Below are 23,929 nucleotides of genomic sequence, written 5' to 3' on the forward strand. Positions count from 1 at the left end.
TCCTTCTCTCTCTCCCTCACTCCCCCAATCTCCCCCCCTCTGTCTTGCTCTCTCTCTCTCTCTCTCTCTCTCTCTCTCTCTCTCTCTCTCGTTCTCTCTTCCCCAATCTCTCTCTGTCTCTCACACTCTACCCCCCCCTCTTTCTCTCATGCTCGCTCACTCTCTTTCTCTTTCCCCCAAATCTCTCTCTTTCTCATGCTTGCTTGCTCTCTCTCTCTCAATCTCTTTCTCCCCCCTCTCTTTCTGTCTTGCTCTCTCTCTCTCGTTCTCTCTCCCTCCAATCTCTCTGTCTTCCCCACTCTCTCACCCTCTCTCTCCCCCAATCTCTCTCTACCTCTTTCTCTCATGCTCTCCCCCTCCCCCTAACCCCCTCTCTGTCTCTACCCAATCTCTCTCTCATGCTCGCTCACTCTCTCTCTTTTTCCCCCACATCTCTCTCTTTCTCATGCTTGCTCGCTCTCTCCCTCCCCCTCTTGCTCTCTTTCTCTCTCCCCCTTTTTCTCTTCCTTCTCACGCTCTACCCCCCCTCTCTCTCATGCTCGCTCACTCTCTCTCTCTTTGCCCCAAATCTCTCTCTTTCTCATGCTTGCTTGCTCTCTCCCTCCCCCTCTTGCTCTCTCTCTCTCTCTCTCTCTCCCTCCCTCTCTCTCTCAATCTTTTTCTCCCCCTCTCTCTCTCTGTGTTGCTCTCTCTCTCTCGTTCTCTCTCCCGCCTCTCTCTCTCTCCCTCCAATCTCTCTGTCTTCCCCACTCTCTCACCCTCTCTCTCCCCAAATCTCTCTCTACCTCTCTCTCTCACGCTCTCCCCCTGACCCCCCTCTCTGTCTCTACCCAATCTCTCTCTCATGCTCGCTCACTCTCTCTCTTTCCCCCAAATCTCTCTCTTTCTCATGCTTGCTCGCTCTCTCCCTCCCCCTCTTGCTCTCTTTCTCTCTCCCCCTTTTTCTCTTCCTTCCTTCTCTCTCTCTCTCTCTCTCTCCCTCTCTCTCTCTCTCTGTCCACTTGATGACAGCCCTGCACTGAGTGGAGGAGGTCTGCTGGAGGGGGATTAGTTGACATGGGGGGGCTGGGGGGGGTGGGGTGGCGTTAAGGTCACGCCTCTGGCCTAAAAAGGCGAAGCAGAATACCAGCGGCAGCGAGCAGCTCTAAGAATAACTCAGGGCCTGAGGCTCAGGAACATGGCATGAATGTAACAGTGCCTAATTACATTCACACTTTTATTCTGACAAATAAAAATAAAATGCAATAAGACTGATTGCTAATAATCTGTTCAATCTAAATCTACGAGTGTGAAACAAATGTCTTGTCACGTGACTGCAGCAGCAACATTTGCTGGCGGGATAAAGTTACCTTTAAGCTCTCTTTCCCTTCCATCGTCCGTCACTCCCCGTGGTCGATCTAATTCTGTCAGAGCGTGTAGAGGGGGGGGGGGGCAGGTCGCTCTATCTCCAACCATAGCCCCAACCAGGCAAAGGGCAAAGACAGCAACCACCTTAACTTGGTCTCTGTCTGTCTCCCCAGCCTCATCCACTGGGACGGAAGTTCAGCTGTCTGGACCACCTCGCAATCACTCGGACCCAAGAAAAAGTTTCCGACTTCTGGAACAAGAAAGGAAAATGCGGATTTAAAAGGAATGGGACTGGAAAAGGAGGTGTAGCGTTACCAGTAAGAGTTCAGTTTGTTTTTTTATCCTCAGCAGCAGCCGTTCAGATTGGAATTAAAACACTGGGATTAAACCGCGCAGAGGAGTTGAGGATCTACCAGAAATATTTGATTTCATGGCAACTTAATCTGCACAGAGGATTAACTGTTGGAATTTTTATGTTGAAACTATGACCGAGACAGTCGAAGGTAAAGTATCACGTCAAGTGTTCGATCCATTATGAATGGAAGCTTTCCATTATGCGGCCTGTATACTGTATATGAAGCTCTTCCAGGACTCTTGTCTGTTTTGATTTGCACTCTGGTGTTGTGCTGTCTGGTGTGCAGAGAAAAACATGATTGGAAGTATCTAAAAATATGGCACTATCATGTATCGGCTATTTGTAAATGCAGCTTTAAGACCCCTGTGACATCTACAGTGCCGTATAGATCAGTCAGCATCAACACTGTGCTTCTGTTGCACGTAGCCATATCAACTCATACTGTTGATGAACTCTTTTTAACTGTTTTTTGTGCATTAATAATGAAATGAGACAAATGAGCAGCTGTTAAAACTCTAACAGAGTGCAGATCCTACTTGATTGGCAGACCAATGACTTCTCTCAAGTACTTTCAATGCAGATCTTGGAGTTGTTCCATTTAAAGTAAATGGAGTTTGGTCCTCCCACCTTCAATCTGACTGAGAGCCAATCAAAAAGTGTCACTGAAAACACCTGTGTTGGAACAGGTTCCCATTAATTAAGATAATGAGCTGGTGATTATCCTCGTGCTAAGACTTCAGTTCTATTTTAATCTCTATAAACAGAAATACGCACATGGATGAAGAGTCTGTGGGCAGCGGGACAAGATTTTGGTACCGTTTGTAGTCAGTTTGTAGTCCAAAGGGCTGTTTCCACTATCGCCCAATAGAATGAGGCGGGTCTAGCTCGCCGAAACGCCCCTAATTTGAATACGAGCCGTCCTGAGCGGACTTTTGTTGGGAATTTTTTCGTCCCTGTGGAAGAGCAGGGCCTTTTTTCTCCTGTGAAAAAAGCCTGGTTACTGATTGGTTGGATTGCTAAACAGGATTTGACGTACTAAGCAGGATGTGACGTGATACTCGACGCGACAACAACACGCACCATTTGTAAAAGCCGGCGAAGCAGAGTTGCCAACTTAGCGATTTTGTTGCTATATTTAGCAACTTTTCAGACCCCCTTAGCGACTAATGTAAACATGGATTGTATTTTTTTCTCATTTAAGTTCACATTTATTTTCCCGTATATAATCAGGTTTTTTTGAAAAAAAAAAGACTGGATAAACCAACTGATGAACTGCGTTCATCACGTCATTGACCCCTATACAGTGTGTTACCTCCACCTTTTGAATTGAATTACTGACATAAATAAACTTTTCCATGACATTCTTATTTATTGAGATGCACCTGTAAACACAAACATTTTGTTTGTCATAAGCACACATCCATGCAAAAATAACACCATTAAAAAAGATAACATTTCAGCAGATTTATTTGTAAGAAGACTTTCACAGCCAGAGGGTCGCCGGTTCGACTCCGGCCTACGGCTCTTCTGTGTGGAGTTTGCATGTTCTCCCCGTGTCAGTATGGGTTCTCTCCTGGTCCTCCGTCTTCCTCCCACAGTCCAAAAACATGCACTTAGGTTTAATTGGTGACTCTCAATTTCCCATAGGAGTGAATGAGAGCGTGATATTTCAGCTCTATGATAGTTTGGAGTCCTGTCCAGGGTGTAACCCCCATGACCTGAGTGTGGATAATTGGTTAAGGGTATTGAATGAATGAATATATTTGGAATATATAAAACAATCCGAGAGGGGCCATTCTGCATAACGAGTACTTTTACTTTTGATACATTAACACATTTGGTACATTTTGATGCTGATACTTTTGTACTTTTACTTCAGCAAGTTTTGGATGCAGGACTTTTACTTGTAGTGGAGTCATTTCACTGTGTGTATCAGTATTTTCACTTCAGTAAGGGATCTGAATACTTTTTCCACCACTGTGGCAAAATGAAGGAAGCTCATTATCCTGTAAGACAGGGATGGGCAACTGGAGGCCCGGGGGCCGCATACGGCCCGCACCCTCACTTGAAGTGGCCCTCAGTACAACTACATGCATTTGAGCATGAAATCTTAAAAGTGCAGTGTAAAAATGCACAAAATTACTTCTTGCAATTAATGTTGGTCTGCTGTTCTTGCACTGAAAAAAAAAGAAATCACAGTAAGTGGTTATTTTTTATTTGCTTCAAACCTTTTGTATTCCTATTTATACTGTTATACATGCATTTGAGCATGAAATATGTTAAGTTACTGCACTGTAAACATATTTAAAATTGCAGTTTCATCATATCTGGTGAAGTCCACGGTCCTATATGTGGCCCTGTGGTAGTGGCCATGAAACATTGTGGCTTAAAAACACACAGACATGTGAACCACTTGGTGTCTAGAGGTTGTAAAGCCAAATCAGTTCAGTCTAGATAACAAAAAAAGATGTTTTGAGATCTTAAGATGATTCATCTTTAACTGATGATGATAGGTGTTAAGATTTTACTGGCAAATTATGAAAGTGTTTCGTAGCACTCGTAACTTTTAGCTTGATTTTGCTGTGGAAATATCGCTAAAACTGATGCTACATTGCTTCTGGCTTGTCCATTTAAAGGAGTATTCACATCAAAGGCTATTGAATATTAAGTTTCTTATGCAGTTTTTGCCAGCAAGTGTGTTTAAGAGCAATCATGCGAGTTATGACAGCTCCGTCAGGAGTGTTTACAAAGCATTTCATATGGAAATTATCCAAAACTTTGGGATGTAAGTTGATATCTGTGAGGTAGAAAGCAGATCAAATATAAATCTGTGACTGTAAAAAGGAGTAAAACTCACATTTTACCACTTACACCAGTTTGTAAATTGGAAAAAATGTTGTTTTCCAAATATATAACACAGATTACCTGTAAACTATGTGATTTCCTGTATTGCAGCATTTTTGATGGGATGTCTGCACTTATCCATTCCCTCATACTCATTATTCCACCGGAAACAGTCTAAATGTGCAGTGAGCAGTATCAACAACCACTTTACAGCAGATGCACAACACGCATTAGTTGGACACCTGATTATTAGTAAGCCTGTGCTCGCCCATCCGCATGGTAAAGGTCGCCGCTGAGCGCTCTGTGCACTCATTAAGGAAATGTTATGACAACACTTCCCTGTATTCTGACTGAACAGGCGACCAGTAGCTCCTAATGAACGCTCCGAGCAGAGCTGTCATGGATACCCAGCGAGAGCAACAACAGAAAGTCCTCGGCAGTGTGGAGACAGGTCAGCCATAAAAGGAGGAATCGTGCATGGATGGCTGGTCAAACCATTTAGAGTCGGCTGCAGAGAGTGAAGGAGAGATTTATGTGATGATGTCCATAAGCTGCTCAGAAGATATCTTCCCCAAACTACTGTGAAAATGAGTCAATTTCATGATAATCTGGACATTCAGATGTTGATATATGAAGTGGATTTTTTAAGCCTGATTGTAGCACTTGAGAAAAGGTTGAAAGGTCAGCAGAAAAAAATATGGTTTCAAGGTTTTAGTGGTTTATTGTTGTATCATTAGAATTTAAAGTGGAGAGTGGGTTTTTACCTTTGTGCAGCCTAATATGACAAAATTGGGAACGTGGGGCGGCTGTGGCTCAGTTGGTAGAGCGGTCGTCCAGTAACCGGAGGGTTGGTGGTTCGATCCCCGATCGTGGCAGCCTACATGTTGAAGTATCCTTGAGCAAGATACTGAACTCCAAATGGCTCCCGATGCTGCGTTCATCGGTGTGTGAATGAACTCCCAATGGTGGCAGGTGGCACCAGTGTGCCCTTGTAGCCACCAGTACGAATGGGTGAATGAGCATAGTGTGTAGTGTAAATTGCTTTGGATAAAAGTGCTATATAAGTGCACCCCGTTTACCATAAAAGCCGTTTAACAAGACGGCCAGGAATAATTTGACCTGTTGTTAATTTGACCCATGAAAGGTCATGAGGGTGCTTTATTTTTTTTTATCCTCCAAATTTTGGTAAATGGTAAATGGGGAGCACTTATATAGCGCTTTTATCCAAAGCGCTTTACACTACGCTCATTCACCCATTCATACTGGTGTTAGGGGCTACCAGGGCACAATGGTCCCACCTGCCACCATTGGGATTCATTCACACATCGATGAACGTTCAGTATCTTGCTCAATGATACTTCGACATGTAGGCTGCCACGGTCAGGGATCGAACCGCCAACCTTCCGATCACTGGACGAACGCTCTACCAACTGAGACGCCCCATTCTTTTCATTTCATGGAAATCTGATCCTGATGTGTTGGGATGGACCAAAGTCTTTGGATGGACAGGCCTGTCGGCATTCTGAAGCAAAAATGTTTTGGTTTTGGTCTAACTAGTGCAGTGCCCGCAGGAAGTATGTATTCATATAGTGCAGCTGTTCCCAAACGCTTTTAGCCGTGCACCCCCTTCTATGTCCCAACCGGGTTGACGCACCCCCAATCCCCCACACCTTCAAAAAAAACAAAATGCAATAAGCTTTTTTATAGCCATATTAATGGCAGCATGTTTAATCATGCTCAAATGAGAACACACATATAATTAAATAATCACCATCACAACAATGAGTCTCGCATTTGAATTAACCTGAACACAGTTTCAATATAATGCAACAAAGTTATGCGCAATCTTCCACTTTTAGAGCAAAGAGGATGATGACAGGCTCAGGATCAGAGGCAGAAAGCAGATATCTTGGGAAAATGTCATAATATTTTGAGCTGCGTTGAACAAAAATTGCAGCAAGTTTAAATGAGTGTGGAGCTAAACAACCCGTCATCATAACACAGGCTGGAAAAATGGAAGAAAATAACTTCTACGCTTCATTTTAAGATGAAGTGCATTTTGAATAGCCTGTATTTATTTATTAATTAATATTACAGTTTTTGATTTTACATTTTACAAAGGAAATGTTTATTTACACATCTTTATTGTGTGTGGGAAAAAATGTAATTGTGTAATTATCAGACCGCCATTACATTTTTCATCTCGCGCACCCCCTAGCGGCAGCTCGCGCACCCTAAATCTCCGCTTAGCATGCTAATTGTAAATAACAGAATTTGCACATTACATGCAGACCATTACAATGTCTGCCACTCCATAAAACACTTACTTTTCATAAAGTACCACACCATCCAGCACATACACATTGAACATTGATATTCGCTGGAAACTATTTGAATATTATTGGAAAATCAAACCTTGTAGCGCGTTTTAAAACTCAGAGAGATAGGTAAGCTAAATAGATTTACAGATGAGATGAGTCAGGGTGGAAACACATACACACACATACACATACACACACACGCTTCTTGCTTTTATAGATAGATGGTTGATACTGGTTTCAAGAACTCAAGTGCAGAAACCTGAATTTATCAGGTTTAATGAAAAGAAAGAGCAGCAGTCTGGGGAAGTGAGTACCATACAAGACGGCAGGTCAAATCCATCCCAAGAGTTCACAAAAACTGTCTTTCTACTTGACAGATCCAACTAAATATGTCCAATACAAGCTACTATTTCATCCAGCGAATCTACAGATAGACAATAGAGGACTGTGGTCGTACTGGGCTCAGTGTAGAAGGTGTAAAAACCACAGTATGATCTTGGTGAATGCAATGAAAGCCTCCAATCAGTTTGATTCACAGACTTGTATCTTCTCTTAGTAGATTAAAAGTCTGACTCCATCTGCATTCTCTTTTTTTTCAATTGGAAATTCCCACTCAGTCTGAGCAGAAAGCATGACGATGGTTACCACAGAATATTTAGCATTAACTCTATGGAGTTTTGGGCTATTTTGTCCATTTTTGAATCATTTTCATCCTGCCTGTATACACCACTTAAAAATGTTTAAAAGCATGTTGGTATATTTTTTTTTGCAGCACAACCTCACCTATATGACCTAATAATAATTAATTTTTCATTCTGACTTACTGGGTAAAACAGCTTCCATTAAATTGCTGTATGTTTTTGATTTTTACAGCAAATAACTGTACATTTAATTACAACATGTTGCTGTTTTTGTCGGATACAGTAGAGCTACTGTACGTTTTACAGTAACTTGCTGGCGAAACTGCTGGCAGTAATTTACTGTAATTTTACAGTAAAAAGTTTTACAGTGTAGTATAAAATGATATAACTGGATGTAACCCTCTTATATGTTATATTTGCAACCTTTGTTCACATTTGCAACATTTAAAATTATTTATTGAGCATGACAGTGTTTTGAAAGTAGAAAAAAGATTCAAAATCACATTTTGTGAGACACAAAATGACTAAAAATGACAAAAAGACACAAAATTACTAAAAAAAAGACACAAAATGACCAATAAAAGACACAAAATGATTCAAAATGACTAAAAAAAGACACAAAATGACTAAAAAGAACACAAAATGATTAAAATGACTAAAAAAAGGACACAAAACACAAAAAAATGACCAAAAAAGACACAAAATGACTTACAAAGACACGAAAAGGATTTAAAAAATGGACAAAATAGCCCAAGACTTCATAGAGTTAATGGATGTTGGAGTTGATTGAAGCAGTGCCTGAAATTGTGGATGAACTATTTGCAACATGATGCAGGATCAATAAATGCACACTGCTAATGGAGTTTGCTCACTTTAATGTCTTGTTAGCACTCAGTAGGAAGCCTGAAAATTGTTTTTCCATGCTGCTACTAGAACTACTGAAGACTTAGGTCCAAGACTTCATGGAAAAAATTATTAGACCTTTGTTTTCTTCAATGTATTGTTCATTTTAATGCCTGGTACAACTGAAGGAACATTTGTTTAGACAAATATAATGATAACAACAAAAATAGCTCCTAAGAGTTTAATTTAAGTTTTTCCATGGTTTTCTTGATAATTATTTTGATTATTATCAATAAAACCATGGAAAATGTCTAGATATCAGCTCTTAAATTAAACTCTTATGAGCTATTTTTGTTCTTATCATTACATTTGTCCAAACAAATGTACTTTTGGTTGTACCAGGCATAAATAAATGAACAAGAAAATGAAGAAAAAAGGTGGTATAATAATTTTTTCCATGACTGTATGTCTGTATATAAGGTGTATAGAATGTATGTATATGTCTTATTTTTTATACTCTGTGTATGTCTGCAGTGACAACTAAATTTCCCCACTGCAGGGTAAATAAAGTTATATCTTATCTTATTTATTATCATTTTTAAATGTATTTTAAAGCTCAGTGCCAACAGTGTCGGTCAGGTTGAAAATCTAACAGTTATGGTAATGGAAATCAGCATCTATTTATACATAATTTCATTGCAGTGTGGTCAGTAGATGTCAAAATATCTCATTGAATATGAGAAGTCAAGATGGCGCTGCATGAATGGCAGCTAGTTACAGCAGCTCTGTAGCTTCTCCACCTTTTTAATGTTTTTATTGTTAATTGTCTTTTTATTAGATTGTTTATTTTATCTTTATCTAAAAGGGAACTACTTTTGTGTGCAATTTTTGTGGTCGTCTGTAACAAAGAAATTTCCCTGCTGTGGGATTAATAAAGTCGAATCTAAATCTATCTAAATCTAATTACAGACAAGCGGATTGAAGGTCACAGTGCACACTGCAAAAAAAAGAAAAAAGTTGGGTGAATTCAAAATTTCAAGGCAACAAACCTCGATAAAATTTTAAGTTGGACAGTTAAACTAAATATTTGAAATTTAGATTTTTGAGTTTGCTCAACTCTGAATTCAGATTTTTGTCAACTCAACTGTAAATTGTACTAATTTATAATTTTACATTGTAATAACTTTTAATCCTTACTTCTGCTAACTTCTGCAATGTGCTGAATTGGCACGATTGTAACGGCGCTATGAAATGTCAGCTAATATTGCGACCACAATTTAGAGTTAGCATTGATACGCTAATGGCTACTCTTGCAGCTGTAACAAGCAGCGCGGCTAGCATCAGTTAGCCGCTAGCTTTCGCTAATGACTGAAAACCTGTTTGTGTTTAAATGTTGAAAATATGTAGGTTGCCTTCTCCAACAAACAACATACAACACTGCACAACACAGCTCAGAATAACATTTCCGTATCATTTCAATTAATTTAATTAAGGGTTGCTTACCTGTGTGGACTCAAGCTCAGGCAAGCAGCCACAATGAGACTTCAAGTGCATTGCCAACTCGAAAGTTGGCTTTCCCGCATTTCACAACAAAGAAATAAGAGTTAGCAGAACTATTGTCCCTTGTTTTGAACCCTGACGTAAAGATATAAGTAACAACAACTCACAAACTTGTTTTTGAGCCGACAACTGGCTTCCTTTGTGGTTCTAACTTACATTATTGCCAAAATGCCAATAATTTTAATAAGTTTTACCAACTTAAATCACTGTTTTAGGCCAAAAAATACAAGTTGGCTTTTGTGCAGTGCAGGTGGTTAAAATAAGACATTCAAGAGGCCATTCAGGGATTTTTGTCTGTGTTTTTGACACTTTGTTACTCTTTCTAACCATCTTTCTTAAAAAAAAAAAAAAAAGAAGCACATTTACTCACTTACTGAAACCAGCAGCAGCCATGACAATCCAGTCGTCCCACAGCAGCCAGCGGGAGGTTTTCTATGGCGTCACTCATATTTTGAACGTCCCTGCTGAGAGTCAGTGTGATGAGGTTAGACGGAGGTGTGTGTGTGTGTGTGTGTGTGTTAAGCTGTTTGAGTCAGCAGTAATGGAGTAAAGCTCAGAAGCTGCCAGCAGAGAGCTGAGGAGAGTCAACAGGTGGCTGAGCGTCCCAACAAACCCACACTGACTCTTTCACATTCAGCTGCACTGTAAACTGATTTAACCCACACAGAGAAAACATTAGAATGCATCAGAAACTGTACCTGATGTTCTTCAACTGTTATCATAAACATTATGAGCCTCATTTTAGTGCAAGAGAATAAAAATAGATTGCACTGGTTAAAGTTTTTCTACTAGAGCATGATGGGAGAAAAATTGCATGGTAGGTAAAAAATGCTAAAAGAATCTAGTTGTAGACTTGTAAATAGTGACCCTGAAAGATTGACAGTCTTTGTAGAATCTCAGTGTGAGACTAGGCTGGGACTAAAAACTCTAAACACTTGTCTTTAGATGTGAGCAGGTTTGAGCTGATAGTTTTCTGGGAGTCTTTCCAAAAAAGTCTTCTGATGTATAGGTAGCATAAGGAATACTTGTGTTTAATAGCAGCAGGTATTTCATGCCCCGTGTCTGACAGTGTGTCTGCTCCTCAGCGCGGTCGTCGACCACCACCACCACCATGGTCATCGACAAGAATGTAGACGCCGGTTCGCCTCCCGGCCGACCCAAGAAAACTTTTACCGAAGACGTGTACTCCACCTTCAGCTCCCCGCTGGCCTGGATCCTGGTCCTGGCTCTAGTCATTACATGGACTTGTGTGTTTGTCATCATGTTTGACTTGACGGACTACAAGACGGTCGCAGGTAAGAACCTCCGTCTCTTCTCAGCTCCTCGGTCTCAGAAACAGGTAACAGGTGTGTGTTCTTAAAAAATGCAAATGTATAAATACTACCACTTTTACCCAGACAGGCAAGTCAGGCAAATAGTAGCTAAGAGTTGGCACACTTGGCTCTGTTCTGGCTCACACGTGGCAGTAAATTCAAGACGAGACTCAGCAGCAGTTAGTGGGATTTGAACCAGTTTTTGGGCCGTATTACTGCAAAAAAAACGCTAAATACTTAACTTACTTAAAGAACAAGACAGAAAGAAAGACAAAAAGAACAGAAGAATGACAGAAAGAAGGATAAAAGGATCAAAATACAGAAAGAAGGATAGAAAGGACAGAAAAAATGATAGAAAGAAGGACAGAACGAAAGCAAGAATGAAAGAAAGAAAGGACAGAATGAAAGAAAGACTAAAGGAAAAGAAAGAGACGATGGATGGGATTGAAAGAAAGAACAAAAAAAAGAAAGATAGAAGACAAAATACAAACAGATATAAAATATAGAAAAGTATTTAAAAATATAGAAAAACAAACTATCCAGAAACAAACAAGTGTACATAATAAATAAATACTTAACTGTTAAAGCTTTCAAATTTAGCATCCAAACCACCAATATGCTGCACAGTGTGTAATGTATTATTGTAAAAAAATCTACATTTGGTTATAGATTATGCTTTTCGTAATGCTAGGAAAAGACTTGCACATTATTTCCATTATTTCGCAAAATTTGGTTATTGTTTTGTATGTAGACTACCATTTTTCATACTCCACCATTTCTTTGAATGCTAAATTATTTTGCAAAGAATAAAACAGTGACAACAGCAACACAAAGGTGGATGTCTAGTGAAAATATAGTGAATTATTAATATTTGTTAAGTTTCCAGTATAGCTATAAGTGGATTATTTGTGATAGATAGATAGATAGATAGATAGATAGATAGATAGATAGATAGATAAAGAAAGAAATAAGGACAGAAAGACAGAAAGAAGGATAAAAGGACAGAAAAAATGATAGAAAGGAGGACAGAACGAAAGAAAGAAAGAAAGAAAGAAAGAAAGAAAGGAAGAAAGAAAGACTAAGGGAAGAGAAAGAGATGATGGATGGGATTAAAAGAAAAACAAAGAAGAGAAAGAAAGAAGACAAGACAGACTATATAGAAAAGTATTTAAAAATATAGAAAAGCAAACTATCCAGAATGTACAACAAACAAGTGTACATACTTAAAATCAAACAAGTATAAATGATGTATTATGCATTTTTTGTCTGATCATAAATGTTGTTTTTTGTATCTTTCTCCTTCCTCATTTTAGTGTGATTCTTCATCTTTTAATTTGTTTTTTTTGTGGTATAAAACACTGTATGTTTTATTGGTGACATCACTAAGCTGCAAGCATTGGTTCCACGTCTCCTCACAACATTAAAACACACAATGCTTCAAAAACGTCCATTAATTTCCGTCGTGTTCACTTCTACTCAATTTTCTAACTCTAACATCAACATCTTTTATTCCTCCTTCATTTCCTGTAATATTGCACGTAATTCTCACTGAATTGATCAACAGAAAGTCATGCAAGAAAACCGTAAAAATGTAGAAAAACCAAAACATAGCAGTGCATACTGTATATTACTGTATATTTCCCCTAGACTATAATATTAAATCATAATAAATCATTCATATTCACAATTTCACCTTGACATAAACGACAAATCAGTTGATATAAATAGAAATATCAACTTCTCTTGTGTTCTTTCGGACAACTTTCATTAAAATACTTCATCATCATCATCATCATCATCATCATCATCATCATCACAGTCAACATGTTCTCCAACCTGACCGTCAGAAGAGGTCGTGTGTCAGTCCAACAAATTACGACACATATGTACGTATCGCAGCGGCGCGTTCTAAAAATAACACCACGTATGGTCCGCGGTTGTAAAAAAAAAGGCCGCAGTGTCTGTGGATTTATGTTGTGAAACCACTGACCTCGGTTTAGGGAAAAAAATGTCCTGGTAAGACGTAATAAAAGACTTTTACTAGGGATGCTCTGATCAATCGGCCACCGTTCGTTATCGGCCGATATGGACCCTAAACAGATTGATCGGTGGGCTCTCAAAGTGTCGATCAGAAAAGCCGATCGCATATTAATGTATATATATATTTATTTATTTTTCACAAGACTGTTTTTCTCCGCGTTACGTGAATGATATGAGACTGATTCCTGTGATCGGTGATCGGATCGCCCCCAAAAATGCTGATCGGAGCATCCCTAACTTTTACTTATGAGTTTAAAGTTCAAAGTACATAAATGTACATTAATGCCGGAAGTGAAGTAGTTACAAGGGTCAAGTGACTGCCGCAAGTTACGTAAAAAATGTAAATTACGTTCAAAAACATAACTTACGTAAACAATGTTACTTAAGTAAACAATGTAACTTATAAGTAAAAAGATAATTGACTTTTGTTTTCACACGGGACGCAAACCCTGCTCTCCTGGGTTAAAGTCTGCTGTTTGTTCAACCCATCCACCACCCGAACGTCCTGCCCAATGTGGGAATCCGCCCTTTTAAACTTTGCATTGTTCTGCTTCTCTCCTGGTGACAGCTCACCTTGTCAGTGACCTGTCAATCAAAGGTAGCCACGCCCCAAATCATCCGATTTTTTATCTTCTATTTTCTTCTAAATGGGGCCATTATTAGAACTATTGACATCAAATTGTCTTGAAGAAGTTTTTTTACGAGCGATTGAGACCATAGTGTTGTACTAAAAAAAATTCTGAGGTAATAAATCAAGTGAGAAGTTTTCTCATTTTGTATTGAAATGAATGGACCAAAATGCTTCTGCAGCCAAACTTAGCGCCCCCTGCTGGAATTTCCGGTAGAATGCAGCTTAAAGGCACTTCCTGGTTTGCCTCCCTGCTCAGACCAGGAGGTTGCCGCCTAGATCAAATACGTAAATATAGCTTGTTTTTCGCAGACACACGACCTTTTCTGACGTTTTTCAGGGGAGAACGATCACGATAACATGAAAACACTTTATTTATTTAACGCCCATCCCCTCTCTCTCTCTCTGCTCCCCCTCAGTGCTACATGTCTTTGCTTATTGCCGCTTTGTTTCTCATCCAACCAGGTCGTCCACCTCCTGTCGTCAGGAAGGTTTTAAAGGATTCAGGCCGTAGAGGCAAGGCACCTTATCTGCTACTAACCCTCAGAGCTCCAGCTTTCTCTCAAGGCGCTGATAAAAACTACTAAACCCTCACATTGACTGCTGATACGAGCTATCAATGTCAGAAAGTCCTTCACAGAGAACCAGCTGCTTTATTTCTGCATCAGTACCATGTTTCTAGTTTAGTTTCTGATGGGTAGAACTTCTTTTTGCATGTTTATTTCCTATTATTTATGTCACCTGTATTGTGTGTAAAGCAAATATCTGAAATAGCTACACAATTTTTTATTCAAAGGGGAAAAAACAATATTTTCATTATTTTCTTCAGGTGAGGTTGATTTATGTGGCGGTCCTGGAAGATATCTTGTCAAAAAAATAAAATAAATCAATCTCATCTGAAATCTTTGCCTTTAAATGCATTTTACTGCTATATTTTATTATATTTTTTCATTTTTTTGTGCTTTTTGTGTAGATCTGGTTGCTTTCAGGGCTTTTCAGGGAAAACTGGGAATGATAGAAAACTATTTTAAGGGTTGCAATGGTATGACATTTTCATAGTTTTTCAGAAAATATCAAATTTTTGGTATCACTGTGTCCGATATTACACAATTATTATAATTATGAGCTACAATGATCCATAAAGGAATAAAAACTGAAGCTTTTTTTGGTTAAACAAAGACATTATAACTATTTAAAACTTTAAAAAAAAAATGAATTTAAAGTTTGTGTAAAAAGTCTTCTGTTTGAAAAAAATTAAAAGTTAATAATAAAGGAAACTGATTTATTTTTTTAAAAACACCATAAATAAGCAAATGTACATATAATAACCATAAAATCAAATCAAATCAAATCAAATAGCCTTCATTTAGGGCTATTTTCATTATCATTTAATCTGTTGATTATTTGAACGACTAATCGATGAGTTGTGTGGTCAATAAAATGTCGAAAAATATCAATCAGTGTTTCCCAAACCACAAGATGACGTCCTCAAATCTCTTGTTTTGTCCACAAACCAAAGAGATATTCAGTTTATTGTCATAAAGGAACAAAGAAACCAGAAATATTTAGATTGAAGAAGCTGAAATCAGAGATTTTGGACTTAATGTCTTTAAAAAACTGCTCAAACCAATTATTCCATTATCAAAACAGTTGACGATTAATTTAATAATCAATTATTGTTCGAATAATTGAATAATTCTTGCAGCTCTATTGTCATTATATATCAACTATACAATGAAATTGGGAGTGGTACTGCAGAGTGCAGAGTTAAAGAAATCATAACAAAACAACATGAGTAAAATATTTTAAAATATGGTAGAAAACTGAGCTAAAACAAGGACAAAAACAAGGATTTATGATGTCATAAATAAATATACAAATAAATAACCACTGAAAATACTACAATGGTATAGATGATATAGTCTGTCTTGCACATATTAATTGTATTACACATATCAGTTTTATTTAATGCAATTTTCATACTGCTGCAACCCGACCTAATTAAGGACCGTTAATGAACAATGCATTGAATAAATGTCTATATAAGGAGAACAATATTAAGTTTTCTTGCTTTTATTCCAACTTCTGTCTTCAGTGATTCACATCTGCTTTACTGCCCTGATTCTAAATAAGCACCAGTCCTCCTTCATCAACATTGGGAGAGTTTCTGTCTGTTTAATTTGAGGCAAAATTCCAATTAAAATTGAAATGTGATGAGAAAAAACAATATTCTGATACGTTTGAAAGCAGAGTGAGTATATAATATGTGATAACTTGATGAAAGAGGGTCAAAGTATTTCTTTTTTAAATGCTTTTTGCACAGCAACATGTTATGAAGGCCTTTCGCAGCGGTTAAACTGGAAGGTGGGTCAAATAAAATAAAAGAGTATTTATGTGCAGCCCCACCACAGTTTAACCCCGCTCTGTTTCCTCACATTTCCTCGATGCAGAGAGACGTCTGCATCGACAAAATGTACGAGTAAGAGTTCAGGAACTTTTACTGAAAGAGGAAATGTTTGGCTTGGCCAAGAACAAAAAAAGGGAAATCCTCAATCAAACCACATAAGAGAGAGGGACTGACTGTGTGTGTGTGTGTGTGTGTGCGTGTTCCACCAGGAGGCCTCAGCAAGATCGGCGCCGACCCCATGAAGGCGGTGAACGACGCCGTGGAGGAGTCGGGGAACATCATCAGCGTAACGCTAAACTTTGTTGCCAGCCTGTTTGCTCCTGACGAAGACGAAGGTACGGTCACACAAAGGGCTGGAAAAGGTCCGGTAAATATCTAGAAACTTTCCATGGGAAGTTAAGCTGGGGAGTTCTGGAAATATAATAAAAATCCAAAAAACATGACAGATTTATTTGTAAGTAGGAGTTACAAATATCAGGTTTGAATTCTTAAATTGAACAACAAAAACATTATTATGATAATTATTAGGGGTGCACCGATCGATCGGCGCCGATTTCCTTAATTTTGCGGGATCGGCGATTGGCCGATTCCTTTACGTACGCCGGCTCGTTAAGAAGAGCCGCTGTTAGCGGCAGTTAGCTCTGTAGCAGTACAGTGTGTATGTGCTGCTGAGGTGTTCACTTAGCGATCTCTGTTTGTTTACAACAAGCACCGACACTCTGTTTCTTCTTCTACAGTTTGGCATTTAGCCGCCACACTGTATCATCAAATGTTACGCTGCCCCCGTGTGGAAGGCACCAGTAATGCAACTTTTTTTTCTTCCAGATATGATGAACTATTCGATTTTATATGATTTCATGACTATTTGAATATTCGAAAACCGATGCCCTCCCTAGTTGTCTGTATGTTGTACAGAACAAAAACCACTTTATTTATGGTTGCAGTTAGTTTGTTAGTTTGTCCTGTAAATTGTTGCTATTTATTTTAAGTTCAATATTTTATTAACTACCTCAGGCATTGTGATTTCCTTTATTTGTTAAAGAAAAATACTGCTGTGTTATTGTTTTTCAATATAATATGATTCAAACATTGAAGGTGTATGCTGTGAGTAATAAAAAAATCGCTATCGGCCAAAATCGGAATCCGCAGGTCAGGCTTTTTAAAAATTGGTGATAGGTGATCGGCCAGGAAATTGCAATCGGTGCACCCCTAATAATTATTATAATTATTATTATGATAAAATATATTTTCCCAACTACTAATGTTTTTATTCCCGTTTTTTCCCATTAATTACCATGGAAAGTTTCCAACTTTGAAAATTCCAGGAAATTTGCAGCCCTAACGGTCTCTCTCTCTCTCTCTCTCACACACACACACACACACACACACACACACAAACAATGTAGCTTAATAAAGGCTGAGCTACGTTAAATAATAATTTGCTAATAAATAATGTAAGTGCCTTGTGTTTATAGTTAATGGTGAAATTAAATCTTAACTAGGAGAATAAATAAATGCTTTTAATTCATCTTCAGACATGGTGGTTCACTTCAGCCTCTTGTGGCTAAAAATGGGTATTACAACAACAAACAACCTTTTTTCTTTTCTTTCTTCTTTCCACCTTTTAATTACAAACTCACCAGATTATCACCAGATTTTTTCTCTCAGGGCTTCACGACATTACAGATCTTTTTCTAATTTCCCTTTTTCTCTTTTCTAGGGAATCTATACGCAGTGAGAAAAAAAGGTTTGTATCAATGCATTTAAAATAAATTGTATATTGCAATCCGCATTCTGCTGCAGAGGAAAAAATGAAGAAACCTTGCTCGCTGCTCTGAATGTCTTCTTCATTCTGCATTGCATTACATGTGCCGTTCTTCAAACAATATAACCCATAAAAATAAGTCATAAAGTCATAATTCATTACACTGAACTGCACATGTACTGCAACCTGTCTCTCTTTCTATCTCTGTCTCTGAACTAAATGGATCGTTAATTATCAACATGGTCTCACAGGAATCCGTGAAATAGCCACGGATTCGCTTAACTCAAAATCCGTGGAATAGCCACGGAATCACTCAAATTTCTGTGAAACTGACACGGATTTCGCTACAATGCAAATTAATGGATATTTTTTCCTATTGGTTTGTGTCCAAGTCACATGACTTTCAAGGTTCTGGCGGTCAGAACAAAAAACAGTGAAAAAAAATCAATATTTTGACTTAGTTTCTGCATAAAAATGGATTTTAATTACATTTCTAGCGAGAAATATATGTTTTATTTTCTAAATATTCACTCAGTGAATGTACATAATCACTTTGTCGCGAAGATCTCGCCAGAAAAACACTCAGCTCAACTTAACTTTTATTTGTAAAGCACTTTAAAACAACCACAGCCGCAACAAAGTGCTGTACAAAAACAAACAGAACAAGAGACAATAAAATAAATAAAACAGGAAATAAACACTAAAATAAATAGATTCATTGCTTTTTAAAAGACAATTTAAAAAACAATGAATAAAAGCAAACCATAAAACACTAAAAAACAATAGCAGAGTCTCATGTGTGGTTAAAAGCCAAGGAATAAAAATAGGTTTTAAGATGACTTTTAAAAATGGACAGTGAGGAGGTGTGTTTTATTTTGAAATCTCCCTGATACTCTGTGTATTTAACGGACTTTTATTGTTTTCAAATCTTGGACATGTGCCATAAGAGGCTAACGCTCAGACAGGACTTTGAGTGCTCTGAGTGCGAGATGTGAAAAAATAAAAACTTTGTCATAGAGCTAAACCAAATACATCACCGGAAAGGTCTTGGCCTGGAGAGTAACATATATCAATTTGAAGGTTCTATAATATTCTATTGACCTTTGAACCTTAACCTTGGGGCATATTTGAAGGCTTATAACTAAGGGACAAAAAGGGAACATTTGAGTGATTCCGTGGCTATTTCACGGGTTCCTGTGAGACCAGGTTGTTAAATGGATAAGGATGCTTTAAATGTGTGTGTGAGGGTCTGAGGGGATTGTTATTGTGGAGTTTCAAGCTGATTTGATGTATGAACGATCTCAAAGATTCAAGATGGGTGGAAGAGGAGGAGGAGGAGGAGGACCAGGTGGAGGTGAAGAATAAGAAAGCAAAAGGTATTTTATGATCATCGTTTTTCAGGAAACCTGTAGATTAACTCCAGGTGGATATAATCAATCCCGTCCCTCACCCTTATAATAAAAGTAATCACTACCAGTAATAATTAAAGGTGTTTTGTTTCTCTTCCTCACTAATTTCACATAATAACTGCTTCCACTGAGCTATTAAACACTTACTAAAACTGACAATGTTCTGAATGTGATTTATCTAAACAGTAACAAGCTAAATCTGTTAAATCTGGAGTTTTGCTTTCTTATTTTGCTGACTTTTATTTCTCTTTCTGTGCTCCAGGAGAGTTTCTACCCTCGCGAAGTAAAGGTATGAACCTCTTTGTTGTTTTCAGACTACAAGAACAGAGGAACGTCTTAATTCTTAATCATGATGGTCGATCTCATGTTAATTTCCTTTACATTCAAGAGATAACTTATCCTAATAATAGTCTAAAATCCTCCATTACAAGTCAAAATCCTGAATCAAAATATGTTATTTAACTAAAAATACAGAAGCTTTATCAGCAAAATGTTCTTAACGTATCAAAAACAAAAGTATAGAATGGCTCCTTATTTTAGATTAATCTATTTTTATTGGAAATGAATATTAAAGAATATTAAAATGTTGTCCTTTTTCAACGTGGAGCCACGTTTATATAGGTTTGTAGGAAAGTCTACTGGTTTCTGGTAATATTGTTATGATTGTGTGTTTTTCTGAGTATTGTCGTGTATTACTGGGTATATTAATGCAATATATTCTCATGAAGAGGTTCCTATAAAAAATTATTTGCAGCATGACTCTTATAATATTCTACAATATGTGAAGACTGATGAACATCACAGCCAGGGCGTATTTTACTCACTGTGGCCTTGTATTTCACTGTAATATATAAAATATATAAAAAAGATAAAAGTCCTGCAGCTCTATGGAATCATGGCTGGAAGTGGGCACAACTTAAACATGTATTTTACGCTGAATAACACAGTTACAATGACATAAATCATAAAAAAAGAAGAAATAAAGTTGAATTTCTTTGATAAATTATTTATAGAAAATTGGAATAAAATGGAATTTATATATAAACACTTTCCCAAGTGCCCACAAGTCTCCACATTATACATATTGAAGTATTGTCCTGTTTCCAGCCTCTCCTGTCCTCTCCTCTCAGCTCTGTGTAAACAGATTTTCAGTGAATATTTGTCACGTGACCGTTGGTCTCAGCAGAATCAATCATGTCTTCACAGTGTCTCTGAGAAGCAGAATTTAATTTTTTAACAGGATCTAGTTATTTCAAAACATTGTTTTTTTGGCAACCTTTTTTAATGAGACATGTAGAATAAAGTGATTCTTTTTAGAAATATCACAATTTTAAGTTTCATTTGGGTACGGAAACTTTCATAACCTATGATCTGTTCAAGGTCTGTCAGAATGTTCTGTTTTATTTTCTTGTTTGATTTATGTTTACATTACAAAAATCAAGTTATTATAGTTATTCGGTGATTAAAATAACATTGACATGTTTCTTACAGTTATAGGGATGCAAGCAAAGGCCAAACAACCAGTGATTGAAGTTGTGGAGGAGGAGGAAGAGGAGGTGGGAGAGGAGGAAGGAGAAGAGGGAGACGAAGTGGAAGCTGCTGGGGAGGTAGAGGAGCCTGCAGAAGAGGAGGAGGCTGAAGAGGAGGAGGAAGAGGAGGAGGACGAGGGGTACGATGAGGACGATGAGGAGTATGAAGAGCTCGAGGAGGAGGAGTATGATGAGGAGTATCAAAAATATTATGAGGAGGAGGAGGAGGAGGTTGAAGGAGAGGAGGAGGAAGGAGTAGAGGAGGAAGAGGAGGAGGAGGAGGAAGGAGAGGAGGAGGAAGAGGAGGAGGCTGAAGAAGAGGAGGAGGAGGAGGAGGAAGAAGAAGAGGAGGGAGCAGAAGCTGTGGACGAGGAGGAGGAAGAGGAGGAGGAGGAAGGAGAGGAGGAGGAGGGAGTGGAAGGCGAGGAGGAAGAGGAAGAGGAAGAGGAGGAGGGAGCAGAAGCTGCAGACAAGGAGGAGGAAGAGGAGGAGGAGGAGGGAGAGGAGGAGGAAGCTGCTGAGGGAGCAGAAGAGGAGGAAGAGGAGGGAGAGGAGGAGGAAGAGGAAGAAGGGCCCAGAGAGGAAGAGGAGAAGGGAGTCGAAGCAGCTGCTGATGAAGAGGAGGATAAGGTGAAGGCCGAGGAGGAGGAGGAGGAGGAGGAAGAGGAGGTGAAGGCAGCTGCTGAGGCGGAGGAGGAGGAGGATGAAGACGAGGAAGACGAGAAGGAACCTGAAGCAGCTGATGAAGATGATGATGAAGATGATGAAGTGAAAGAGGAAGCAGCAGCAGCAGAAGATGATGACGATGATGATGAAGAAGAAGAGAAGGCAGAAGCTGCTGATGAAGACGATGATGATGAGGAGTCCGAACCTGCAGCCGCTGATGCTGAAGACGAAGACGATGATGAAGACGAGGATGAAGTTTCTCCTGAACCGATCTCCACCTCTGAGGACGAAGAGTCGGCCGCGTCTCCCGACTCTGACGAAGACGAACCGCTGGACGTCAAGGACAGCGACGAAGACAAAGACGACGAAGATGACGATGATGATGATGATGACGATGCATTCACTGCTCTTCTCTCCAGCGACGAGCAGGAGGACGACGATGACGATGAGGACGACGAAGATGACAAACTAGCCGAGGGCGTCCTGACAACTGACAGCGATGACATCATTGCTGAAGACAGCGATGAAGACGTGGAGCTCGATCTTCCTCCTCTTCCTCCTCTACCTGCCGCCAGCGAGGACGATGAAGACGATCATAAACTCGCCAAAGAGGAAGAAGATGATGATGATGATGATGTCAAAGTTGCTGCAGACACTGATGATGATGATGATGATGAAGATGTCAAAGTTGCTGCAGACACCGATGATGATGACGATGATGAAGATGTCTCCGTCGCCTCCTCTGAGCACTTTGCAGATGATGAAGATGACGGTGAAGACCTCAAAGACCTGGACAAAGACGTCCTCGTGGACCTTGACGATGATGAAGACAAACCTGATGATGTCATCGAAGCAGACATCCATGATGAAGATGATGATGATGATGATAAAGAGAAAAAGGAGGAAGAGGAGGAGCTTCCTCCCTTTGAGAGCACAGACAGCGGCGTCCTAGGTGACGAAGACGACGAAGAGGACGACGTCGCTCTTAAAACAGACGAAGAGACGCTCTTCAGTGATGACATCACCTATGACACAACCGACGATGATGATGATGACGATGATGACGATGATGAAGATCTGGACAGCAGCTCGTTCGAGTTCACCTTCGAACAGGAACTCGAGAAAGAAACGATTGTTGACGCTGTAAAAGATGATGATGATGATGATGAAGTCACGCCAGAGTCGTTAGCTGCTGAGGATGAAGACGATGATGATGATGATGAAGATGAAGACAAGGAAGATGATGATGATGATGTTGAAGACATCTTGCTTGCAGGTAAAGTCTAAAAGTATTATTAATGACTTTTATTTTGACAGGATGCTTGTTTCTGATTGGCTTACAGGTGTCCATTCAGATTGACTTCATAGAGAAATTAAATTGAATCAAAATATATTCAGTCAATATTTTATCATCAACATTAGTATTTTATGAAAAATAATATATCAATAATGATATCAATAATTTTTTTATAATACTATAAGGGAGAAATGTGCATTTATTCCTCTATTTTTAAGGTGCCTTTTTAAGGTCCGGTTAGATTAAAAAAATGTATGGATACCAAAAATGTATTTACAACAAGTATAATAATGATAATAGTAACTGTTTACTTGCATTATTTTTTACTTTATTTTATCAATTATAAGATCTGCTTAGAATAAAATAATTGAATATCAAAAACCAAAAATGTACAAGTATAATGACAATAGTAACTGTTTATTTGCTTTTAAATGTTTGCTTGCATTTTTTTTCAAATTTTACTTTACAACATCTTTGTAATAATGTTTTACTTTATGGTATTTTTAAGCTTACTTGCTTTTTACTGTTGATTATATCCTGCCCTATTTTAACTGATGCTTTTTGTTACTGCACTTTCCCCCTAAGAATAGTAATTATGACTTAAAATAACTATATTTAATCATGAATATACCTGCATTTTAATATATTTAATTTTTGTGTTGCAGTTTACTGTTTATATTTACTTTCCTCTTTCTTGTTACATCATTTTGGTCCTGAACTTTTACAAAATATTACCAGCATACCACAATACAGGGTAGATAGTAGTAAGTAATAACACGGTTGTAGTAATTAAATGAGTGTGTGTGTGTGTGTGTGTGTGTGTGTGTGTGTGTGTGTGTGTGTGTGTGTGTGTGTGTGTGTAGCTGCGGCTGCAGCAGCGGTCTCCGTCCAGCAGGAGGCAGTGAAGACTGAAGCAGACAGCGACCAGGACGATGATGAAGACCTCAAACAGGCAGCAGACGAA

At 38.6% G+C, this 23,929-nt stretch overlaps 1 protein-coding gene across 1 annotated transcript; it reads left to right on the forward strand.

The window, feature by feature from the left end:
• The first annotated feature begins 1,747 nt into the window (after positions 1-1,747).
• On the forward strand, positions 1,748-22,620 carry LOC131990728 (uncharacterized). The gene is made up of 7 exons (XM_059355842.1): positions 1,748-1,850; positions 10,997-11,206; positions 16,509-16,634; positions 18,020-18,046; positions 19,736-19,762; positions 20,965-22,511; positions 22,606-22,620. The coding sequence occupies exons 1-7, from the start codon at positions 1,832-1,834 to the stop codon at positions 22,618-22,620; spliced, it is 1,971 nt and encodes a 656-aa protein (XP_059211825.1). The 5' UTR covers positions 1,748-1,831.
• Positions 22,621-23,929: the final 1,309 nt, after the last annotated feature.

The sequence above is a fragment of the Centropristis striata genome, chromosome 18 (assembly GCF_030273125.1).
Source record: "Centropristis striata isolate RG_2023a ecotype Rhode Island chromosome 18, C.striata_1.0, whole genome shotgun sequence".
Lineage (NCBI taxonomy): Eukaryota > Metazoa > Chordata > Actinopteri > Perciformes > Serranidae > Centropristis > Centropristis striata.

Bases quoted from the DNA above. Each gene is read 5' to 3' on its own strand.
- LOC131990728 (XM_059355842.1), top strand. The intron at 16,635-18,019 runs GTACGGTCACAC...TCTCTTTTCTAG, and splicing joins TGCTCCTGACGAAGACGAAG to GGAATCTATACGCAGTGAGA. The intron at 19,763-20,964 runs GTATGAACCTCT...TGTTTCTTACAG, and splicing joins TCTACCCTCGCGAAGTAAAG to TTATAGGGATGCAAGCAAAG.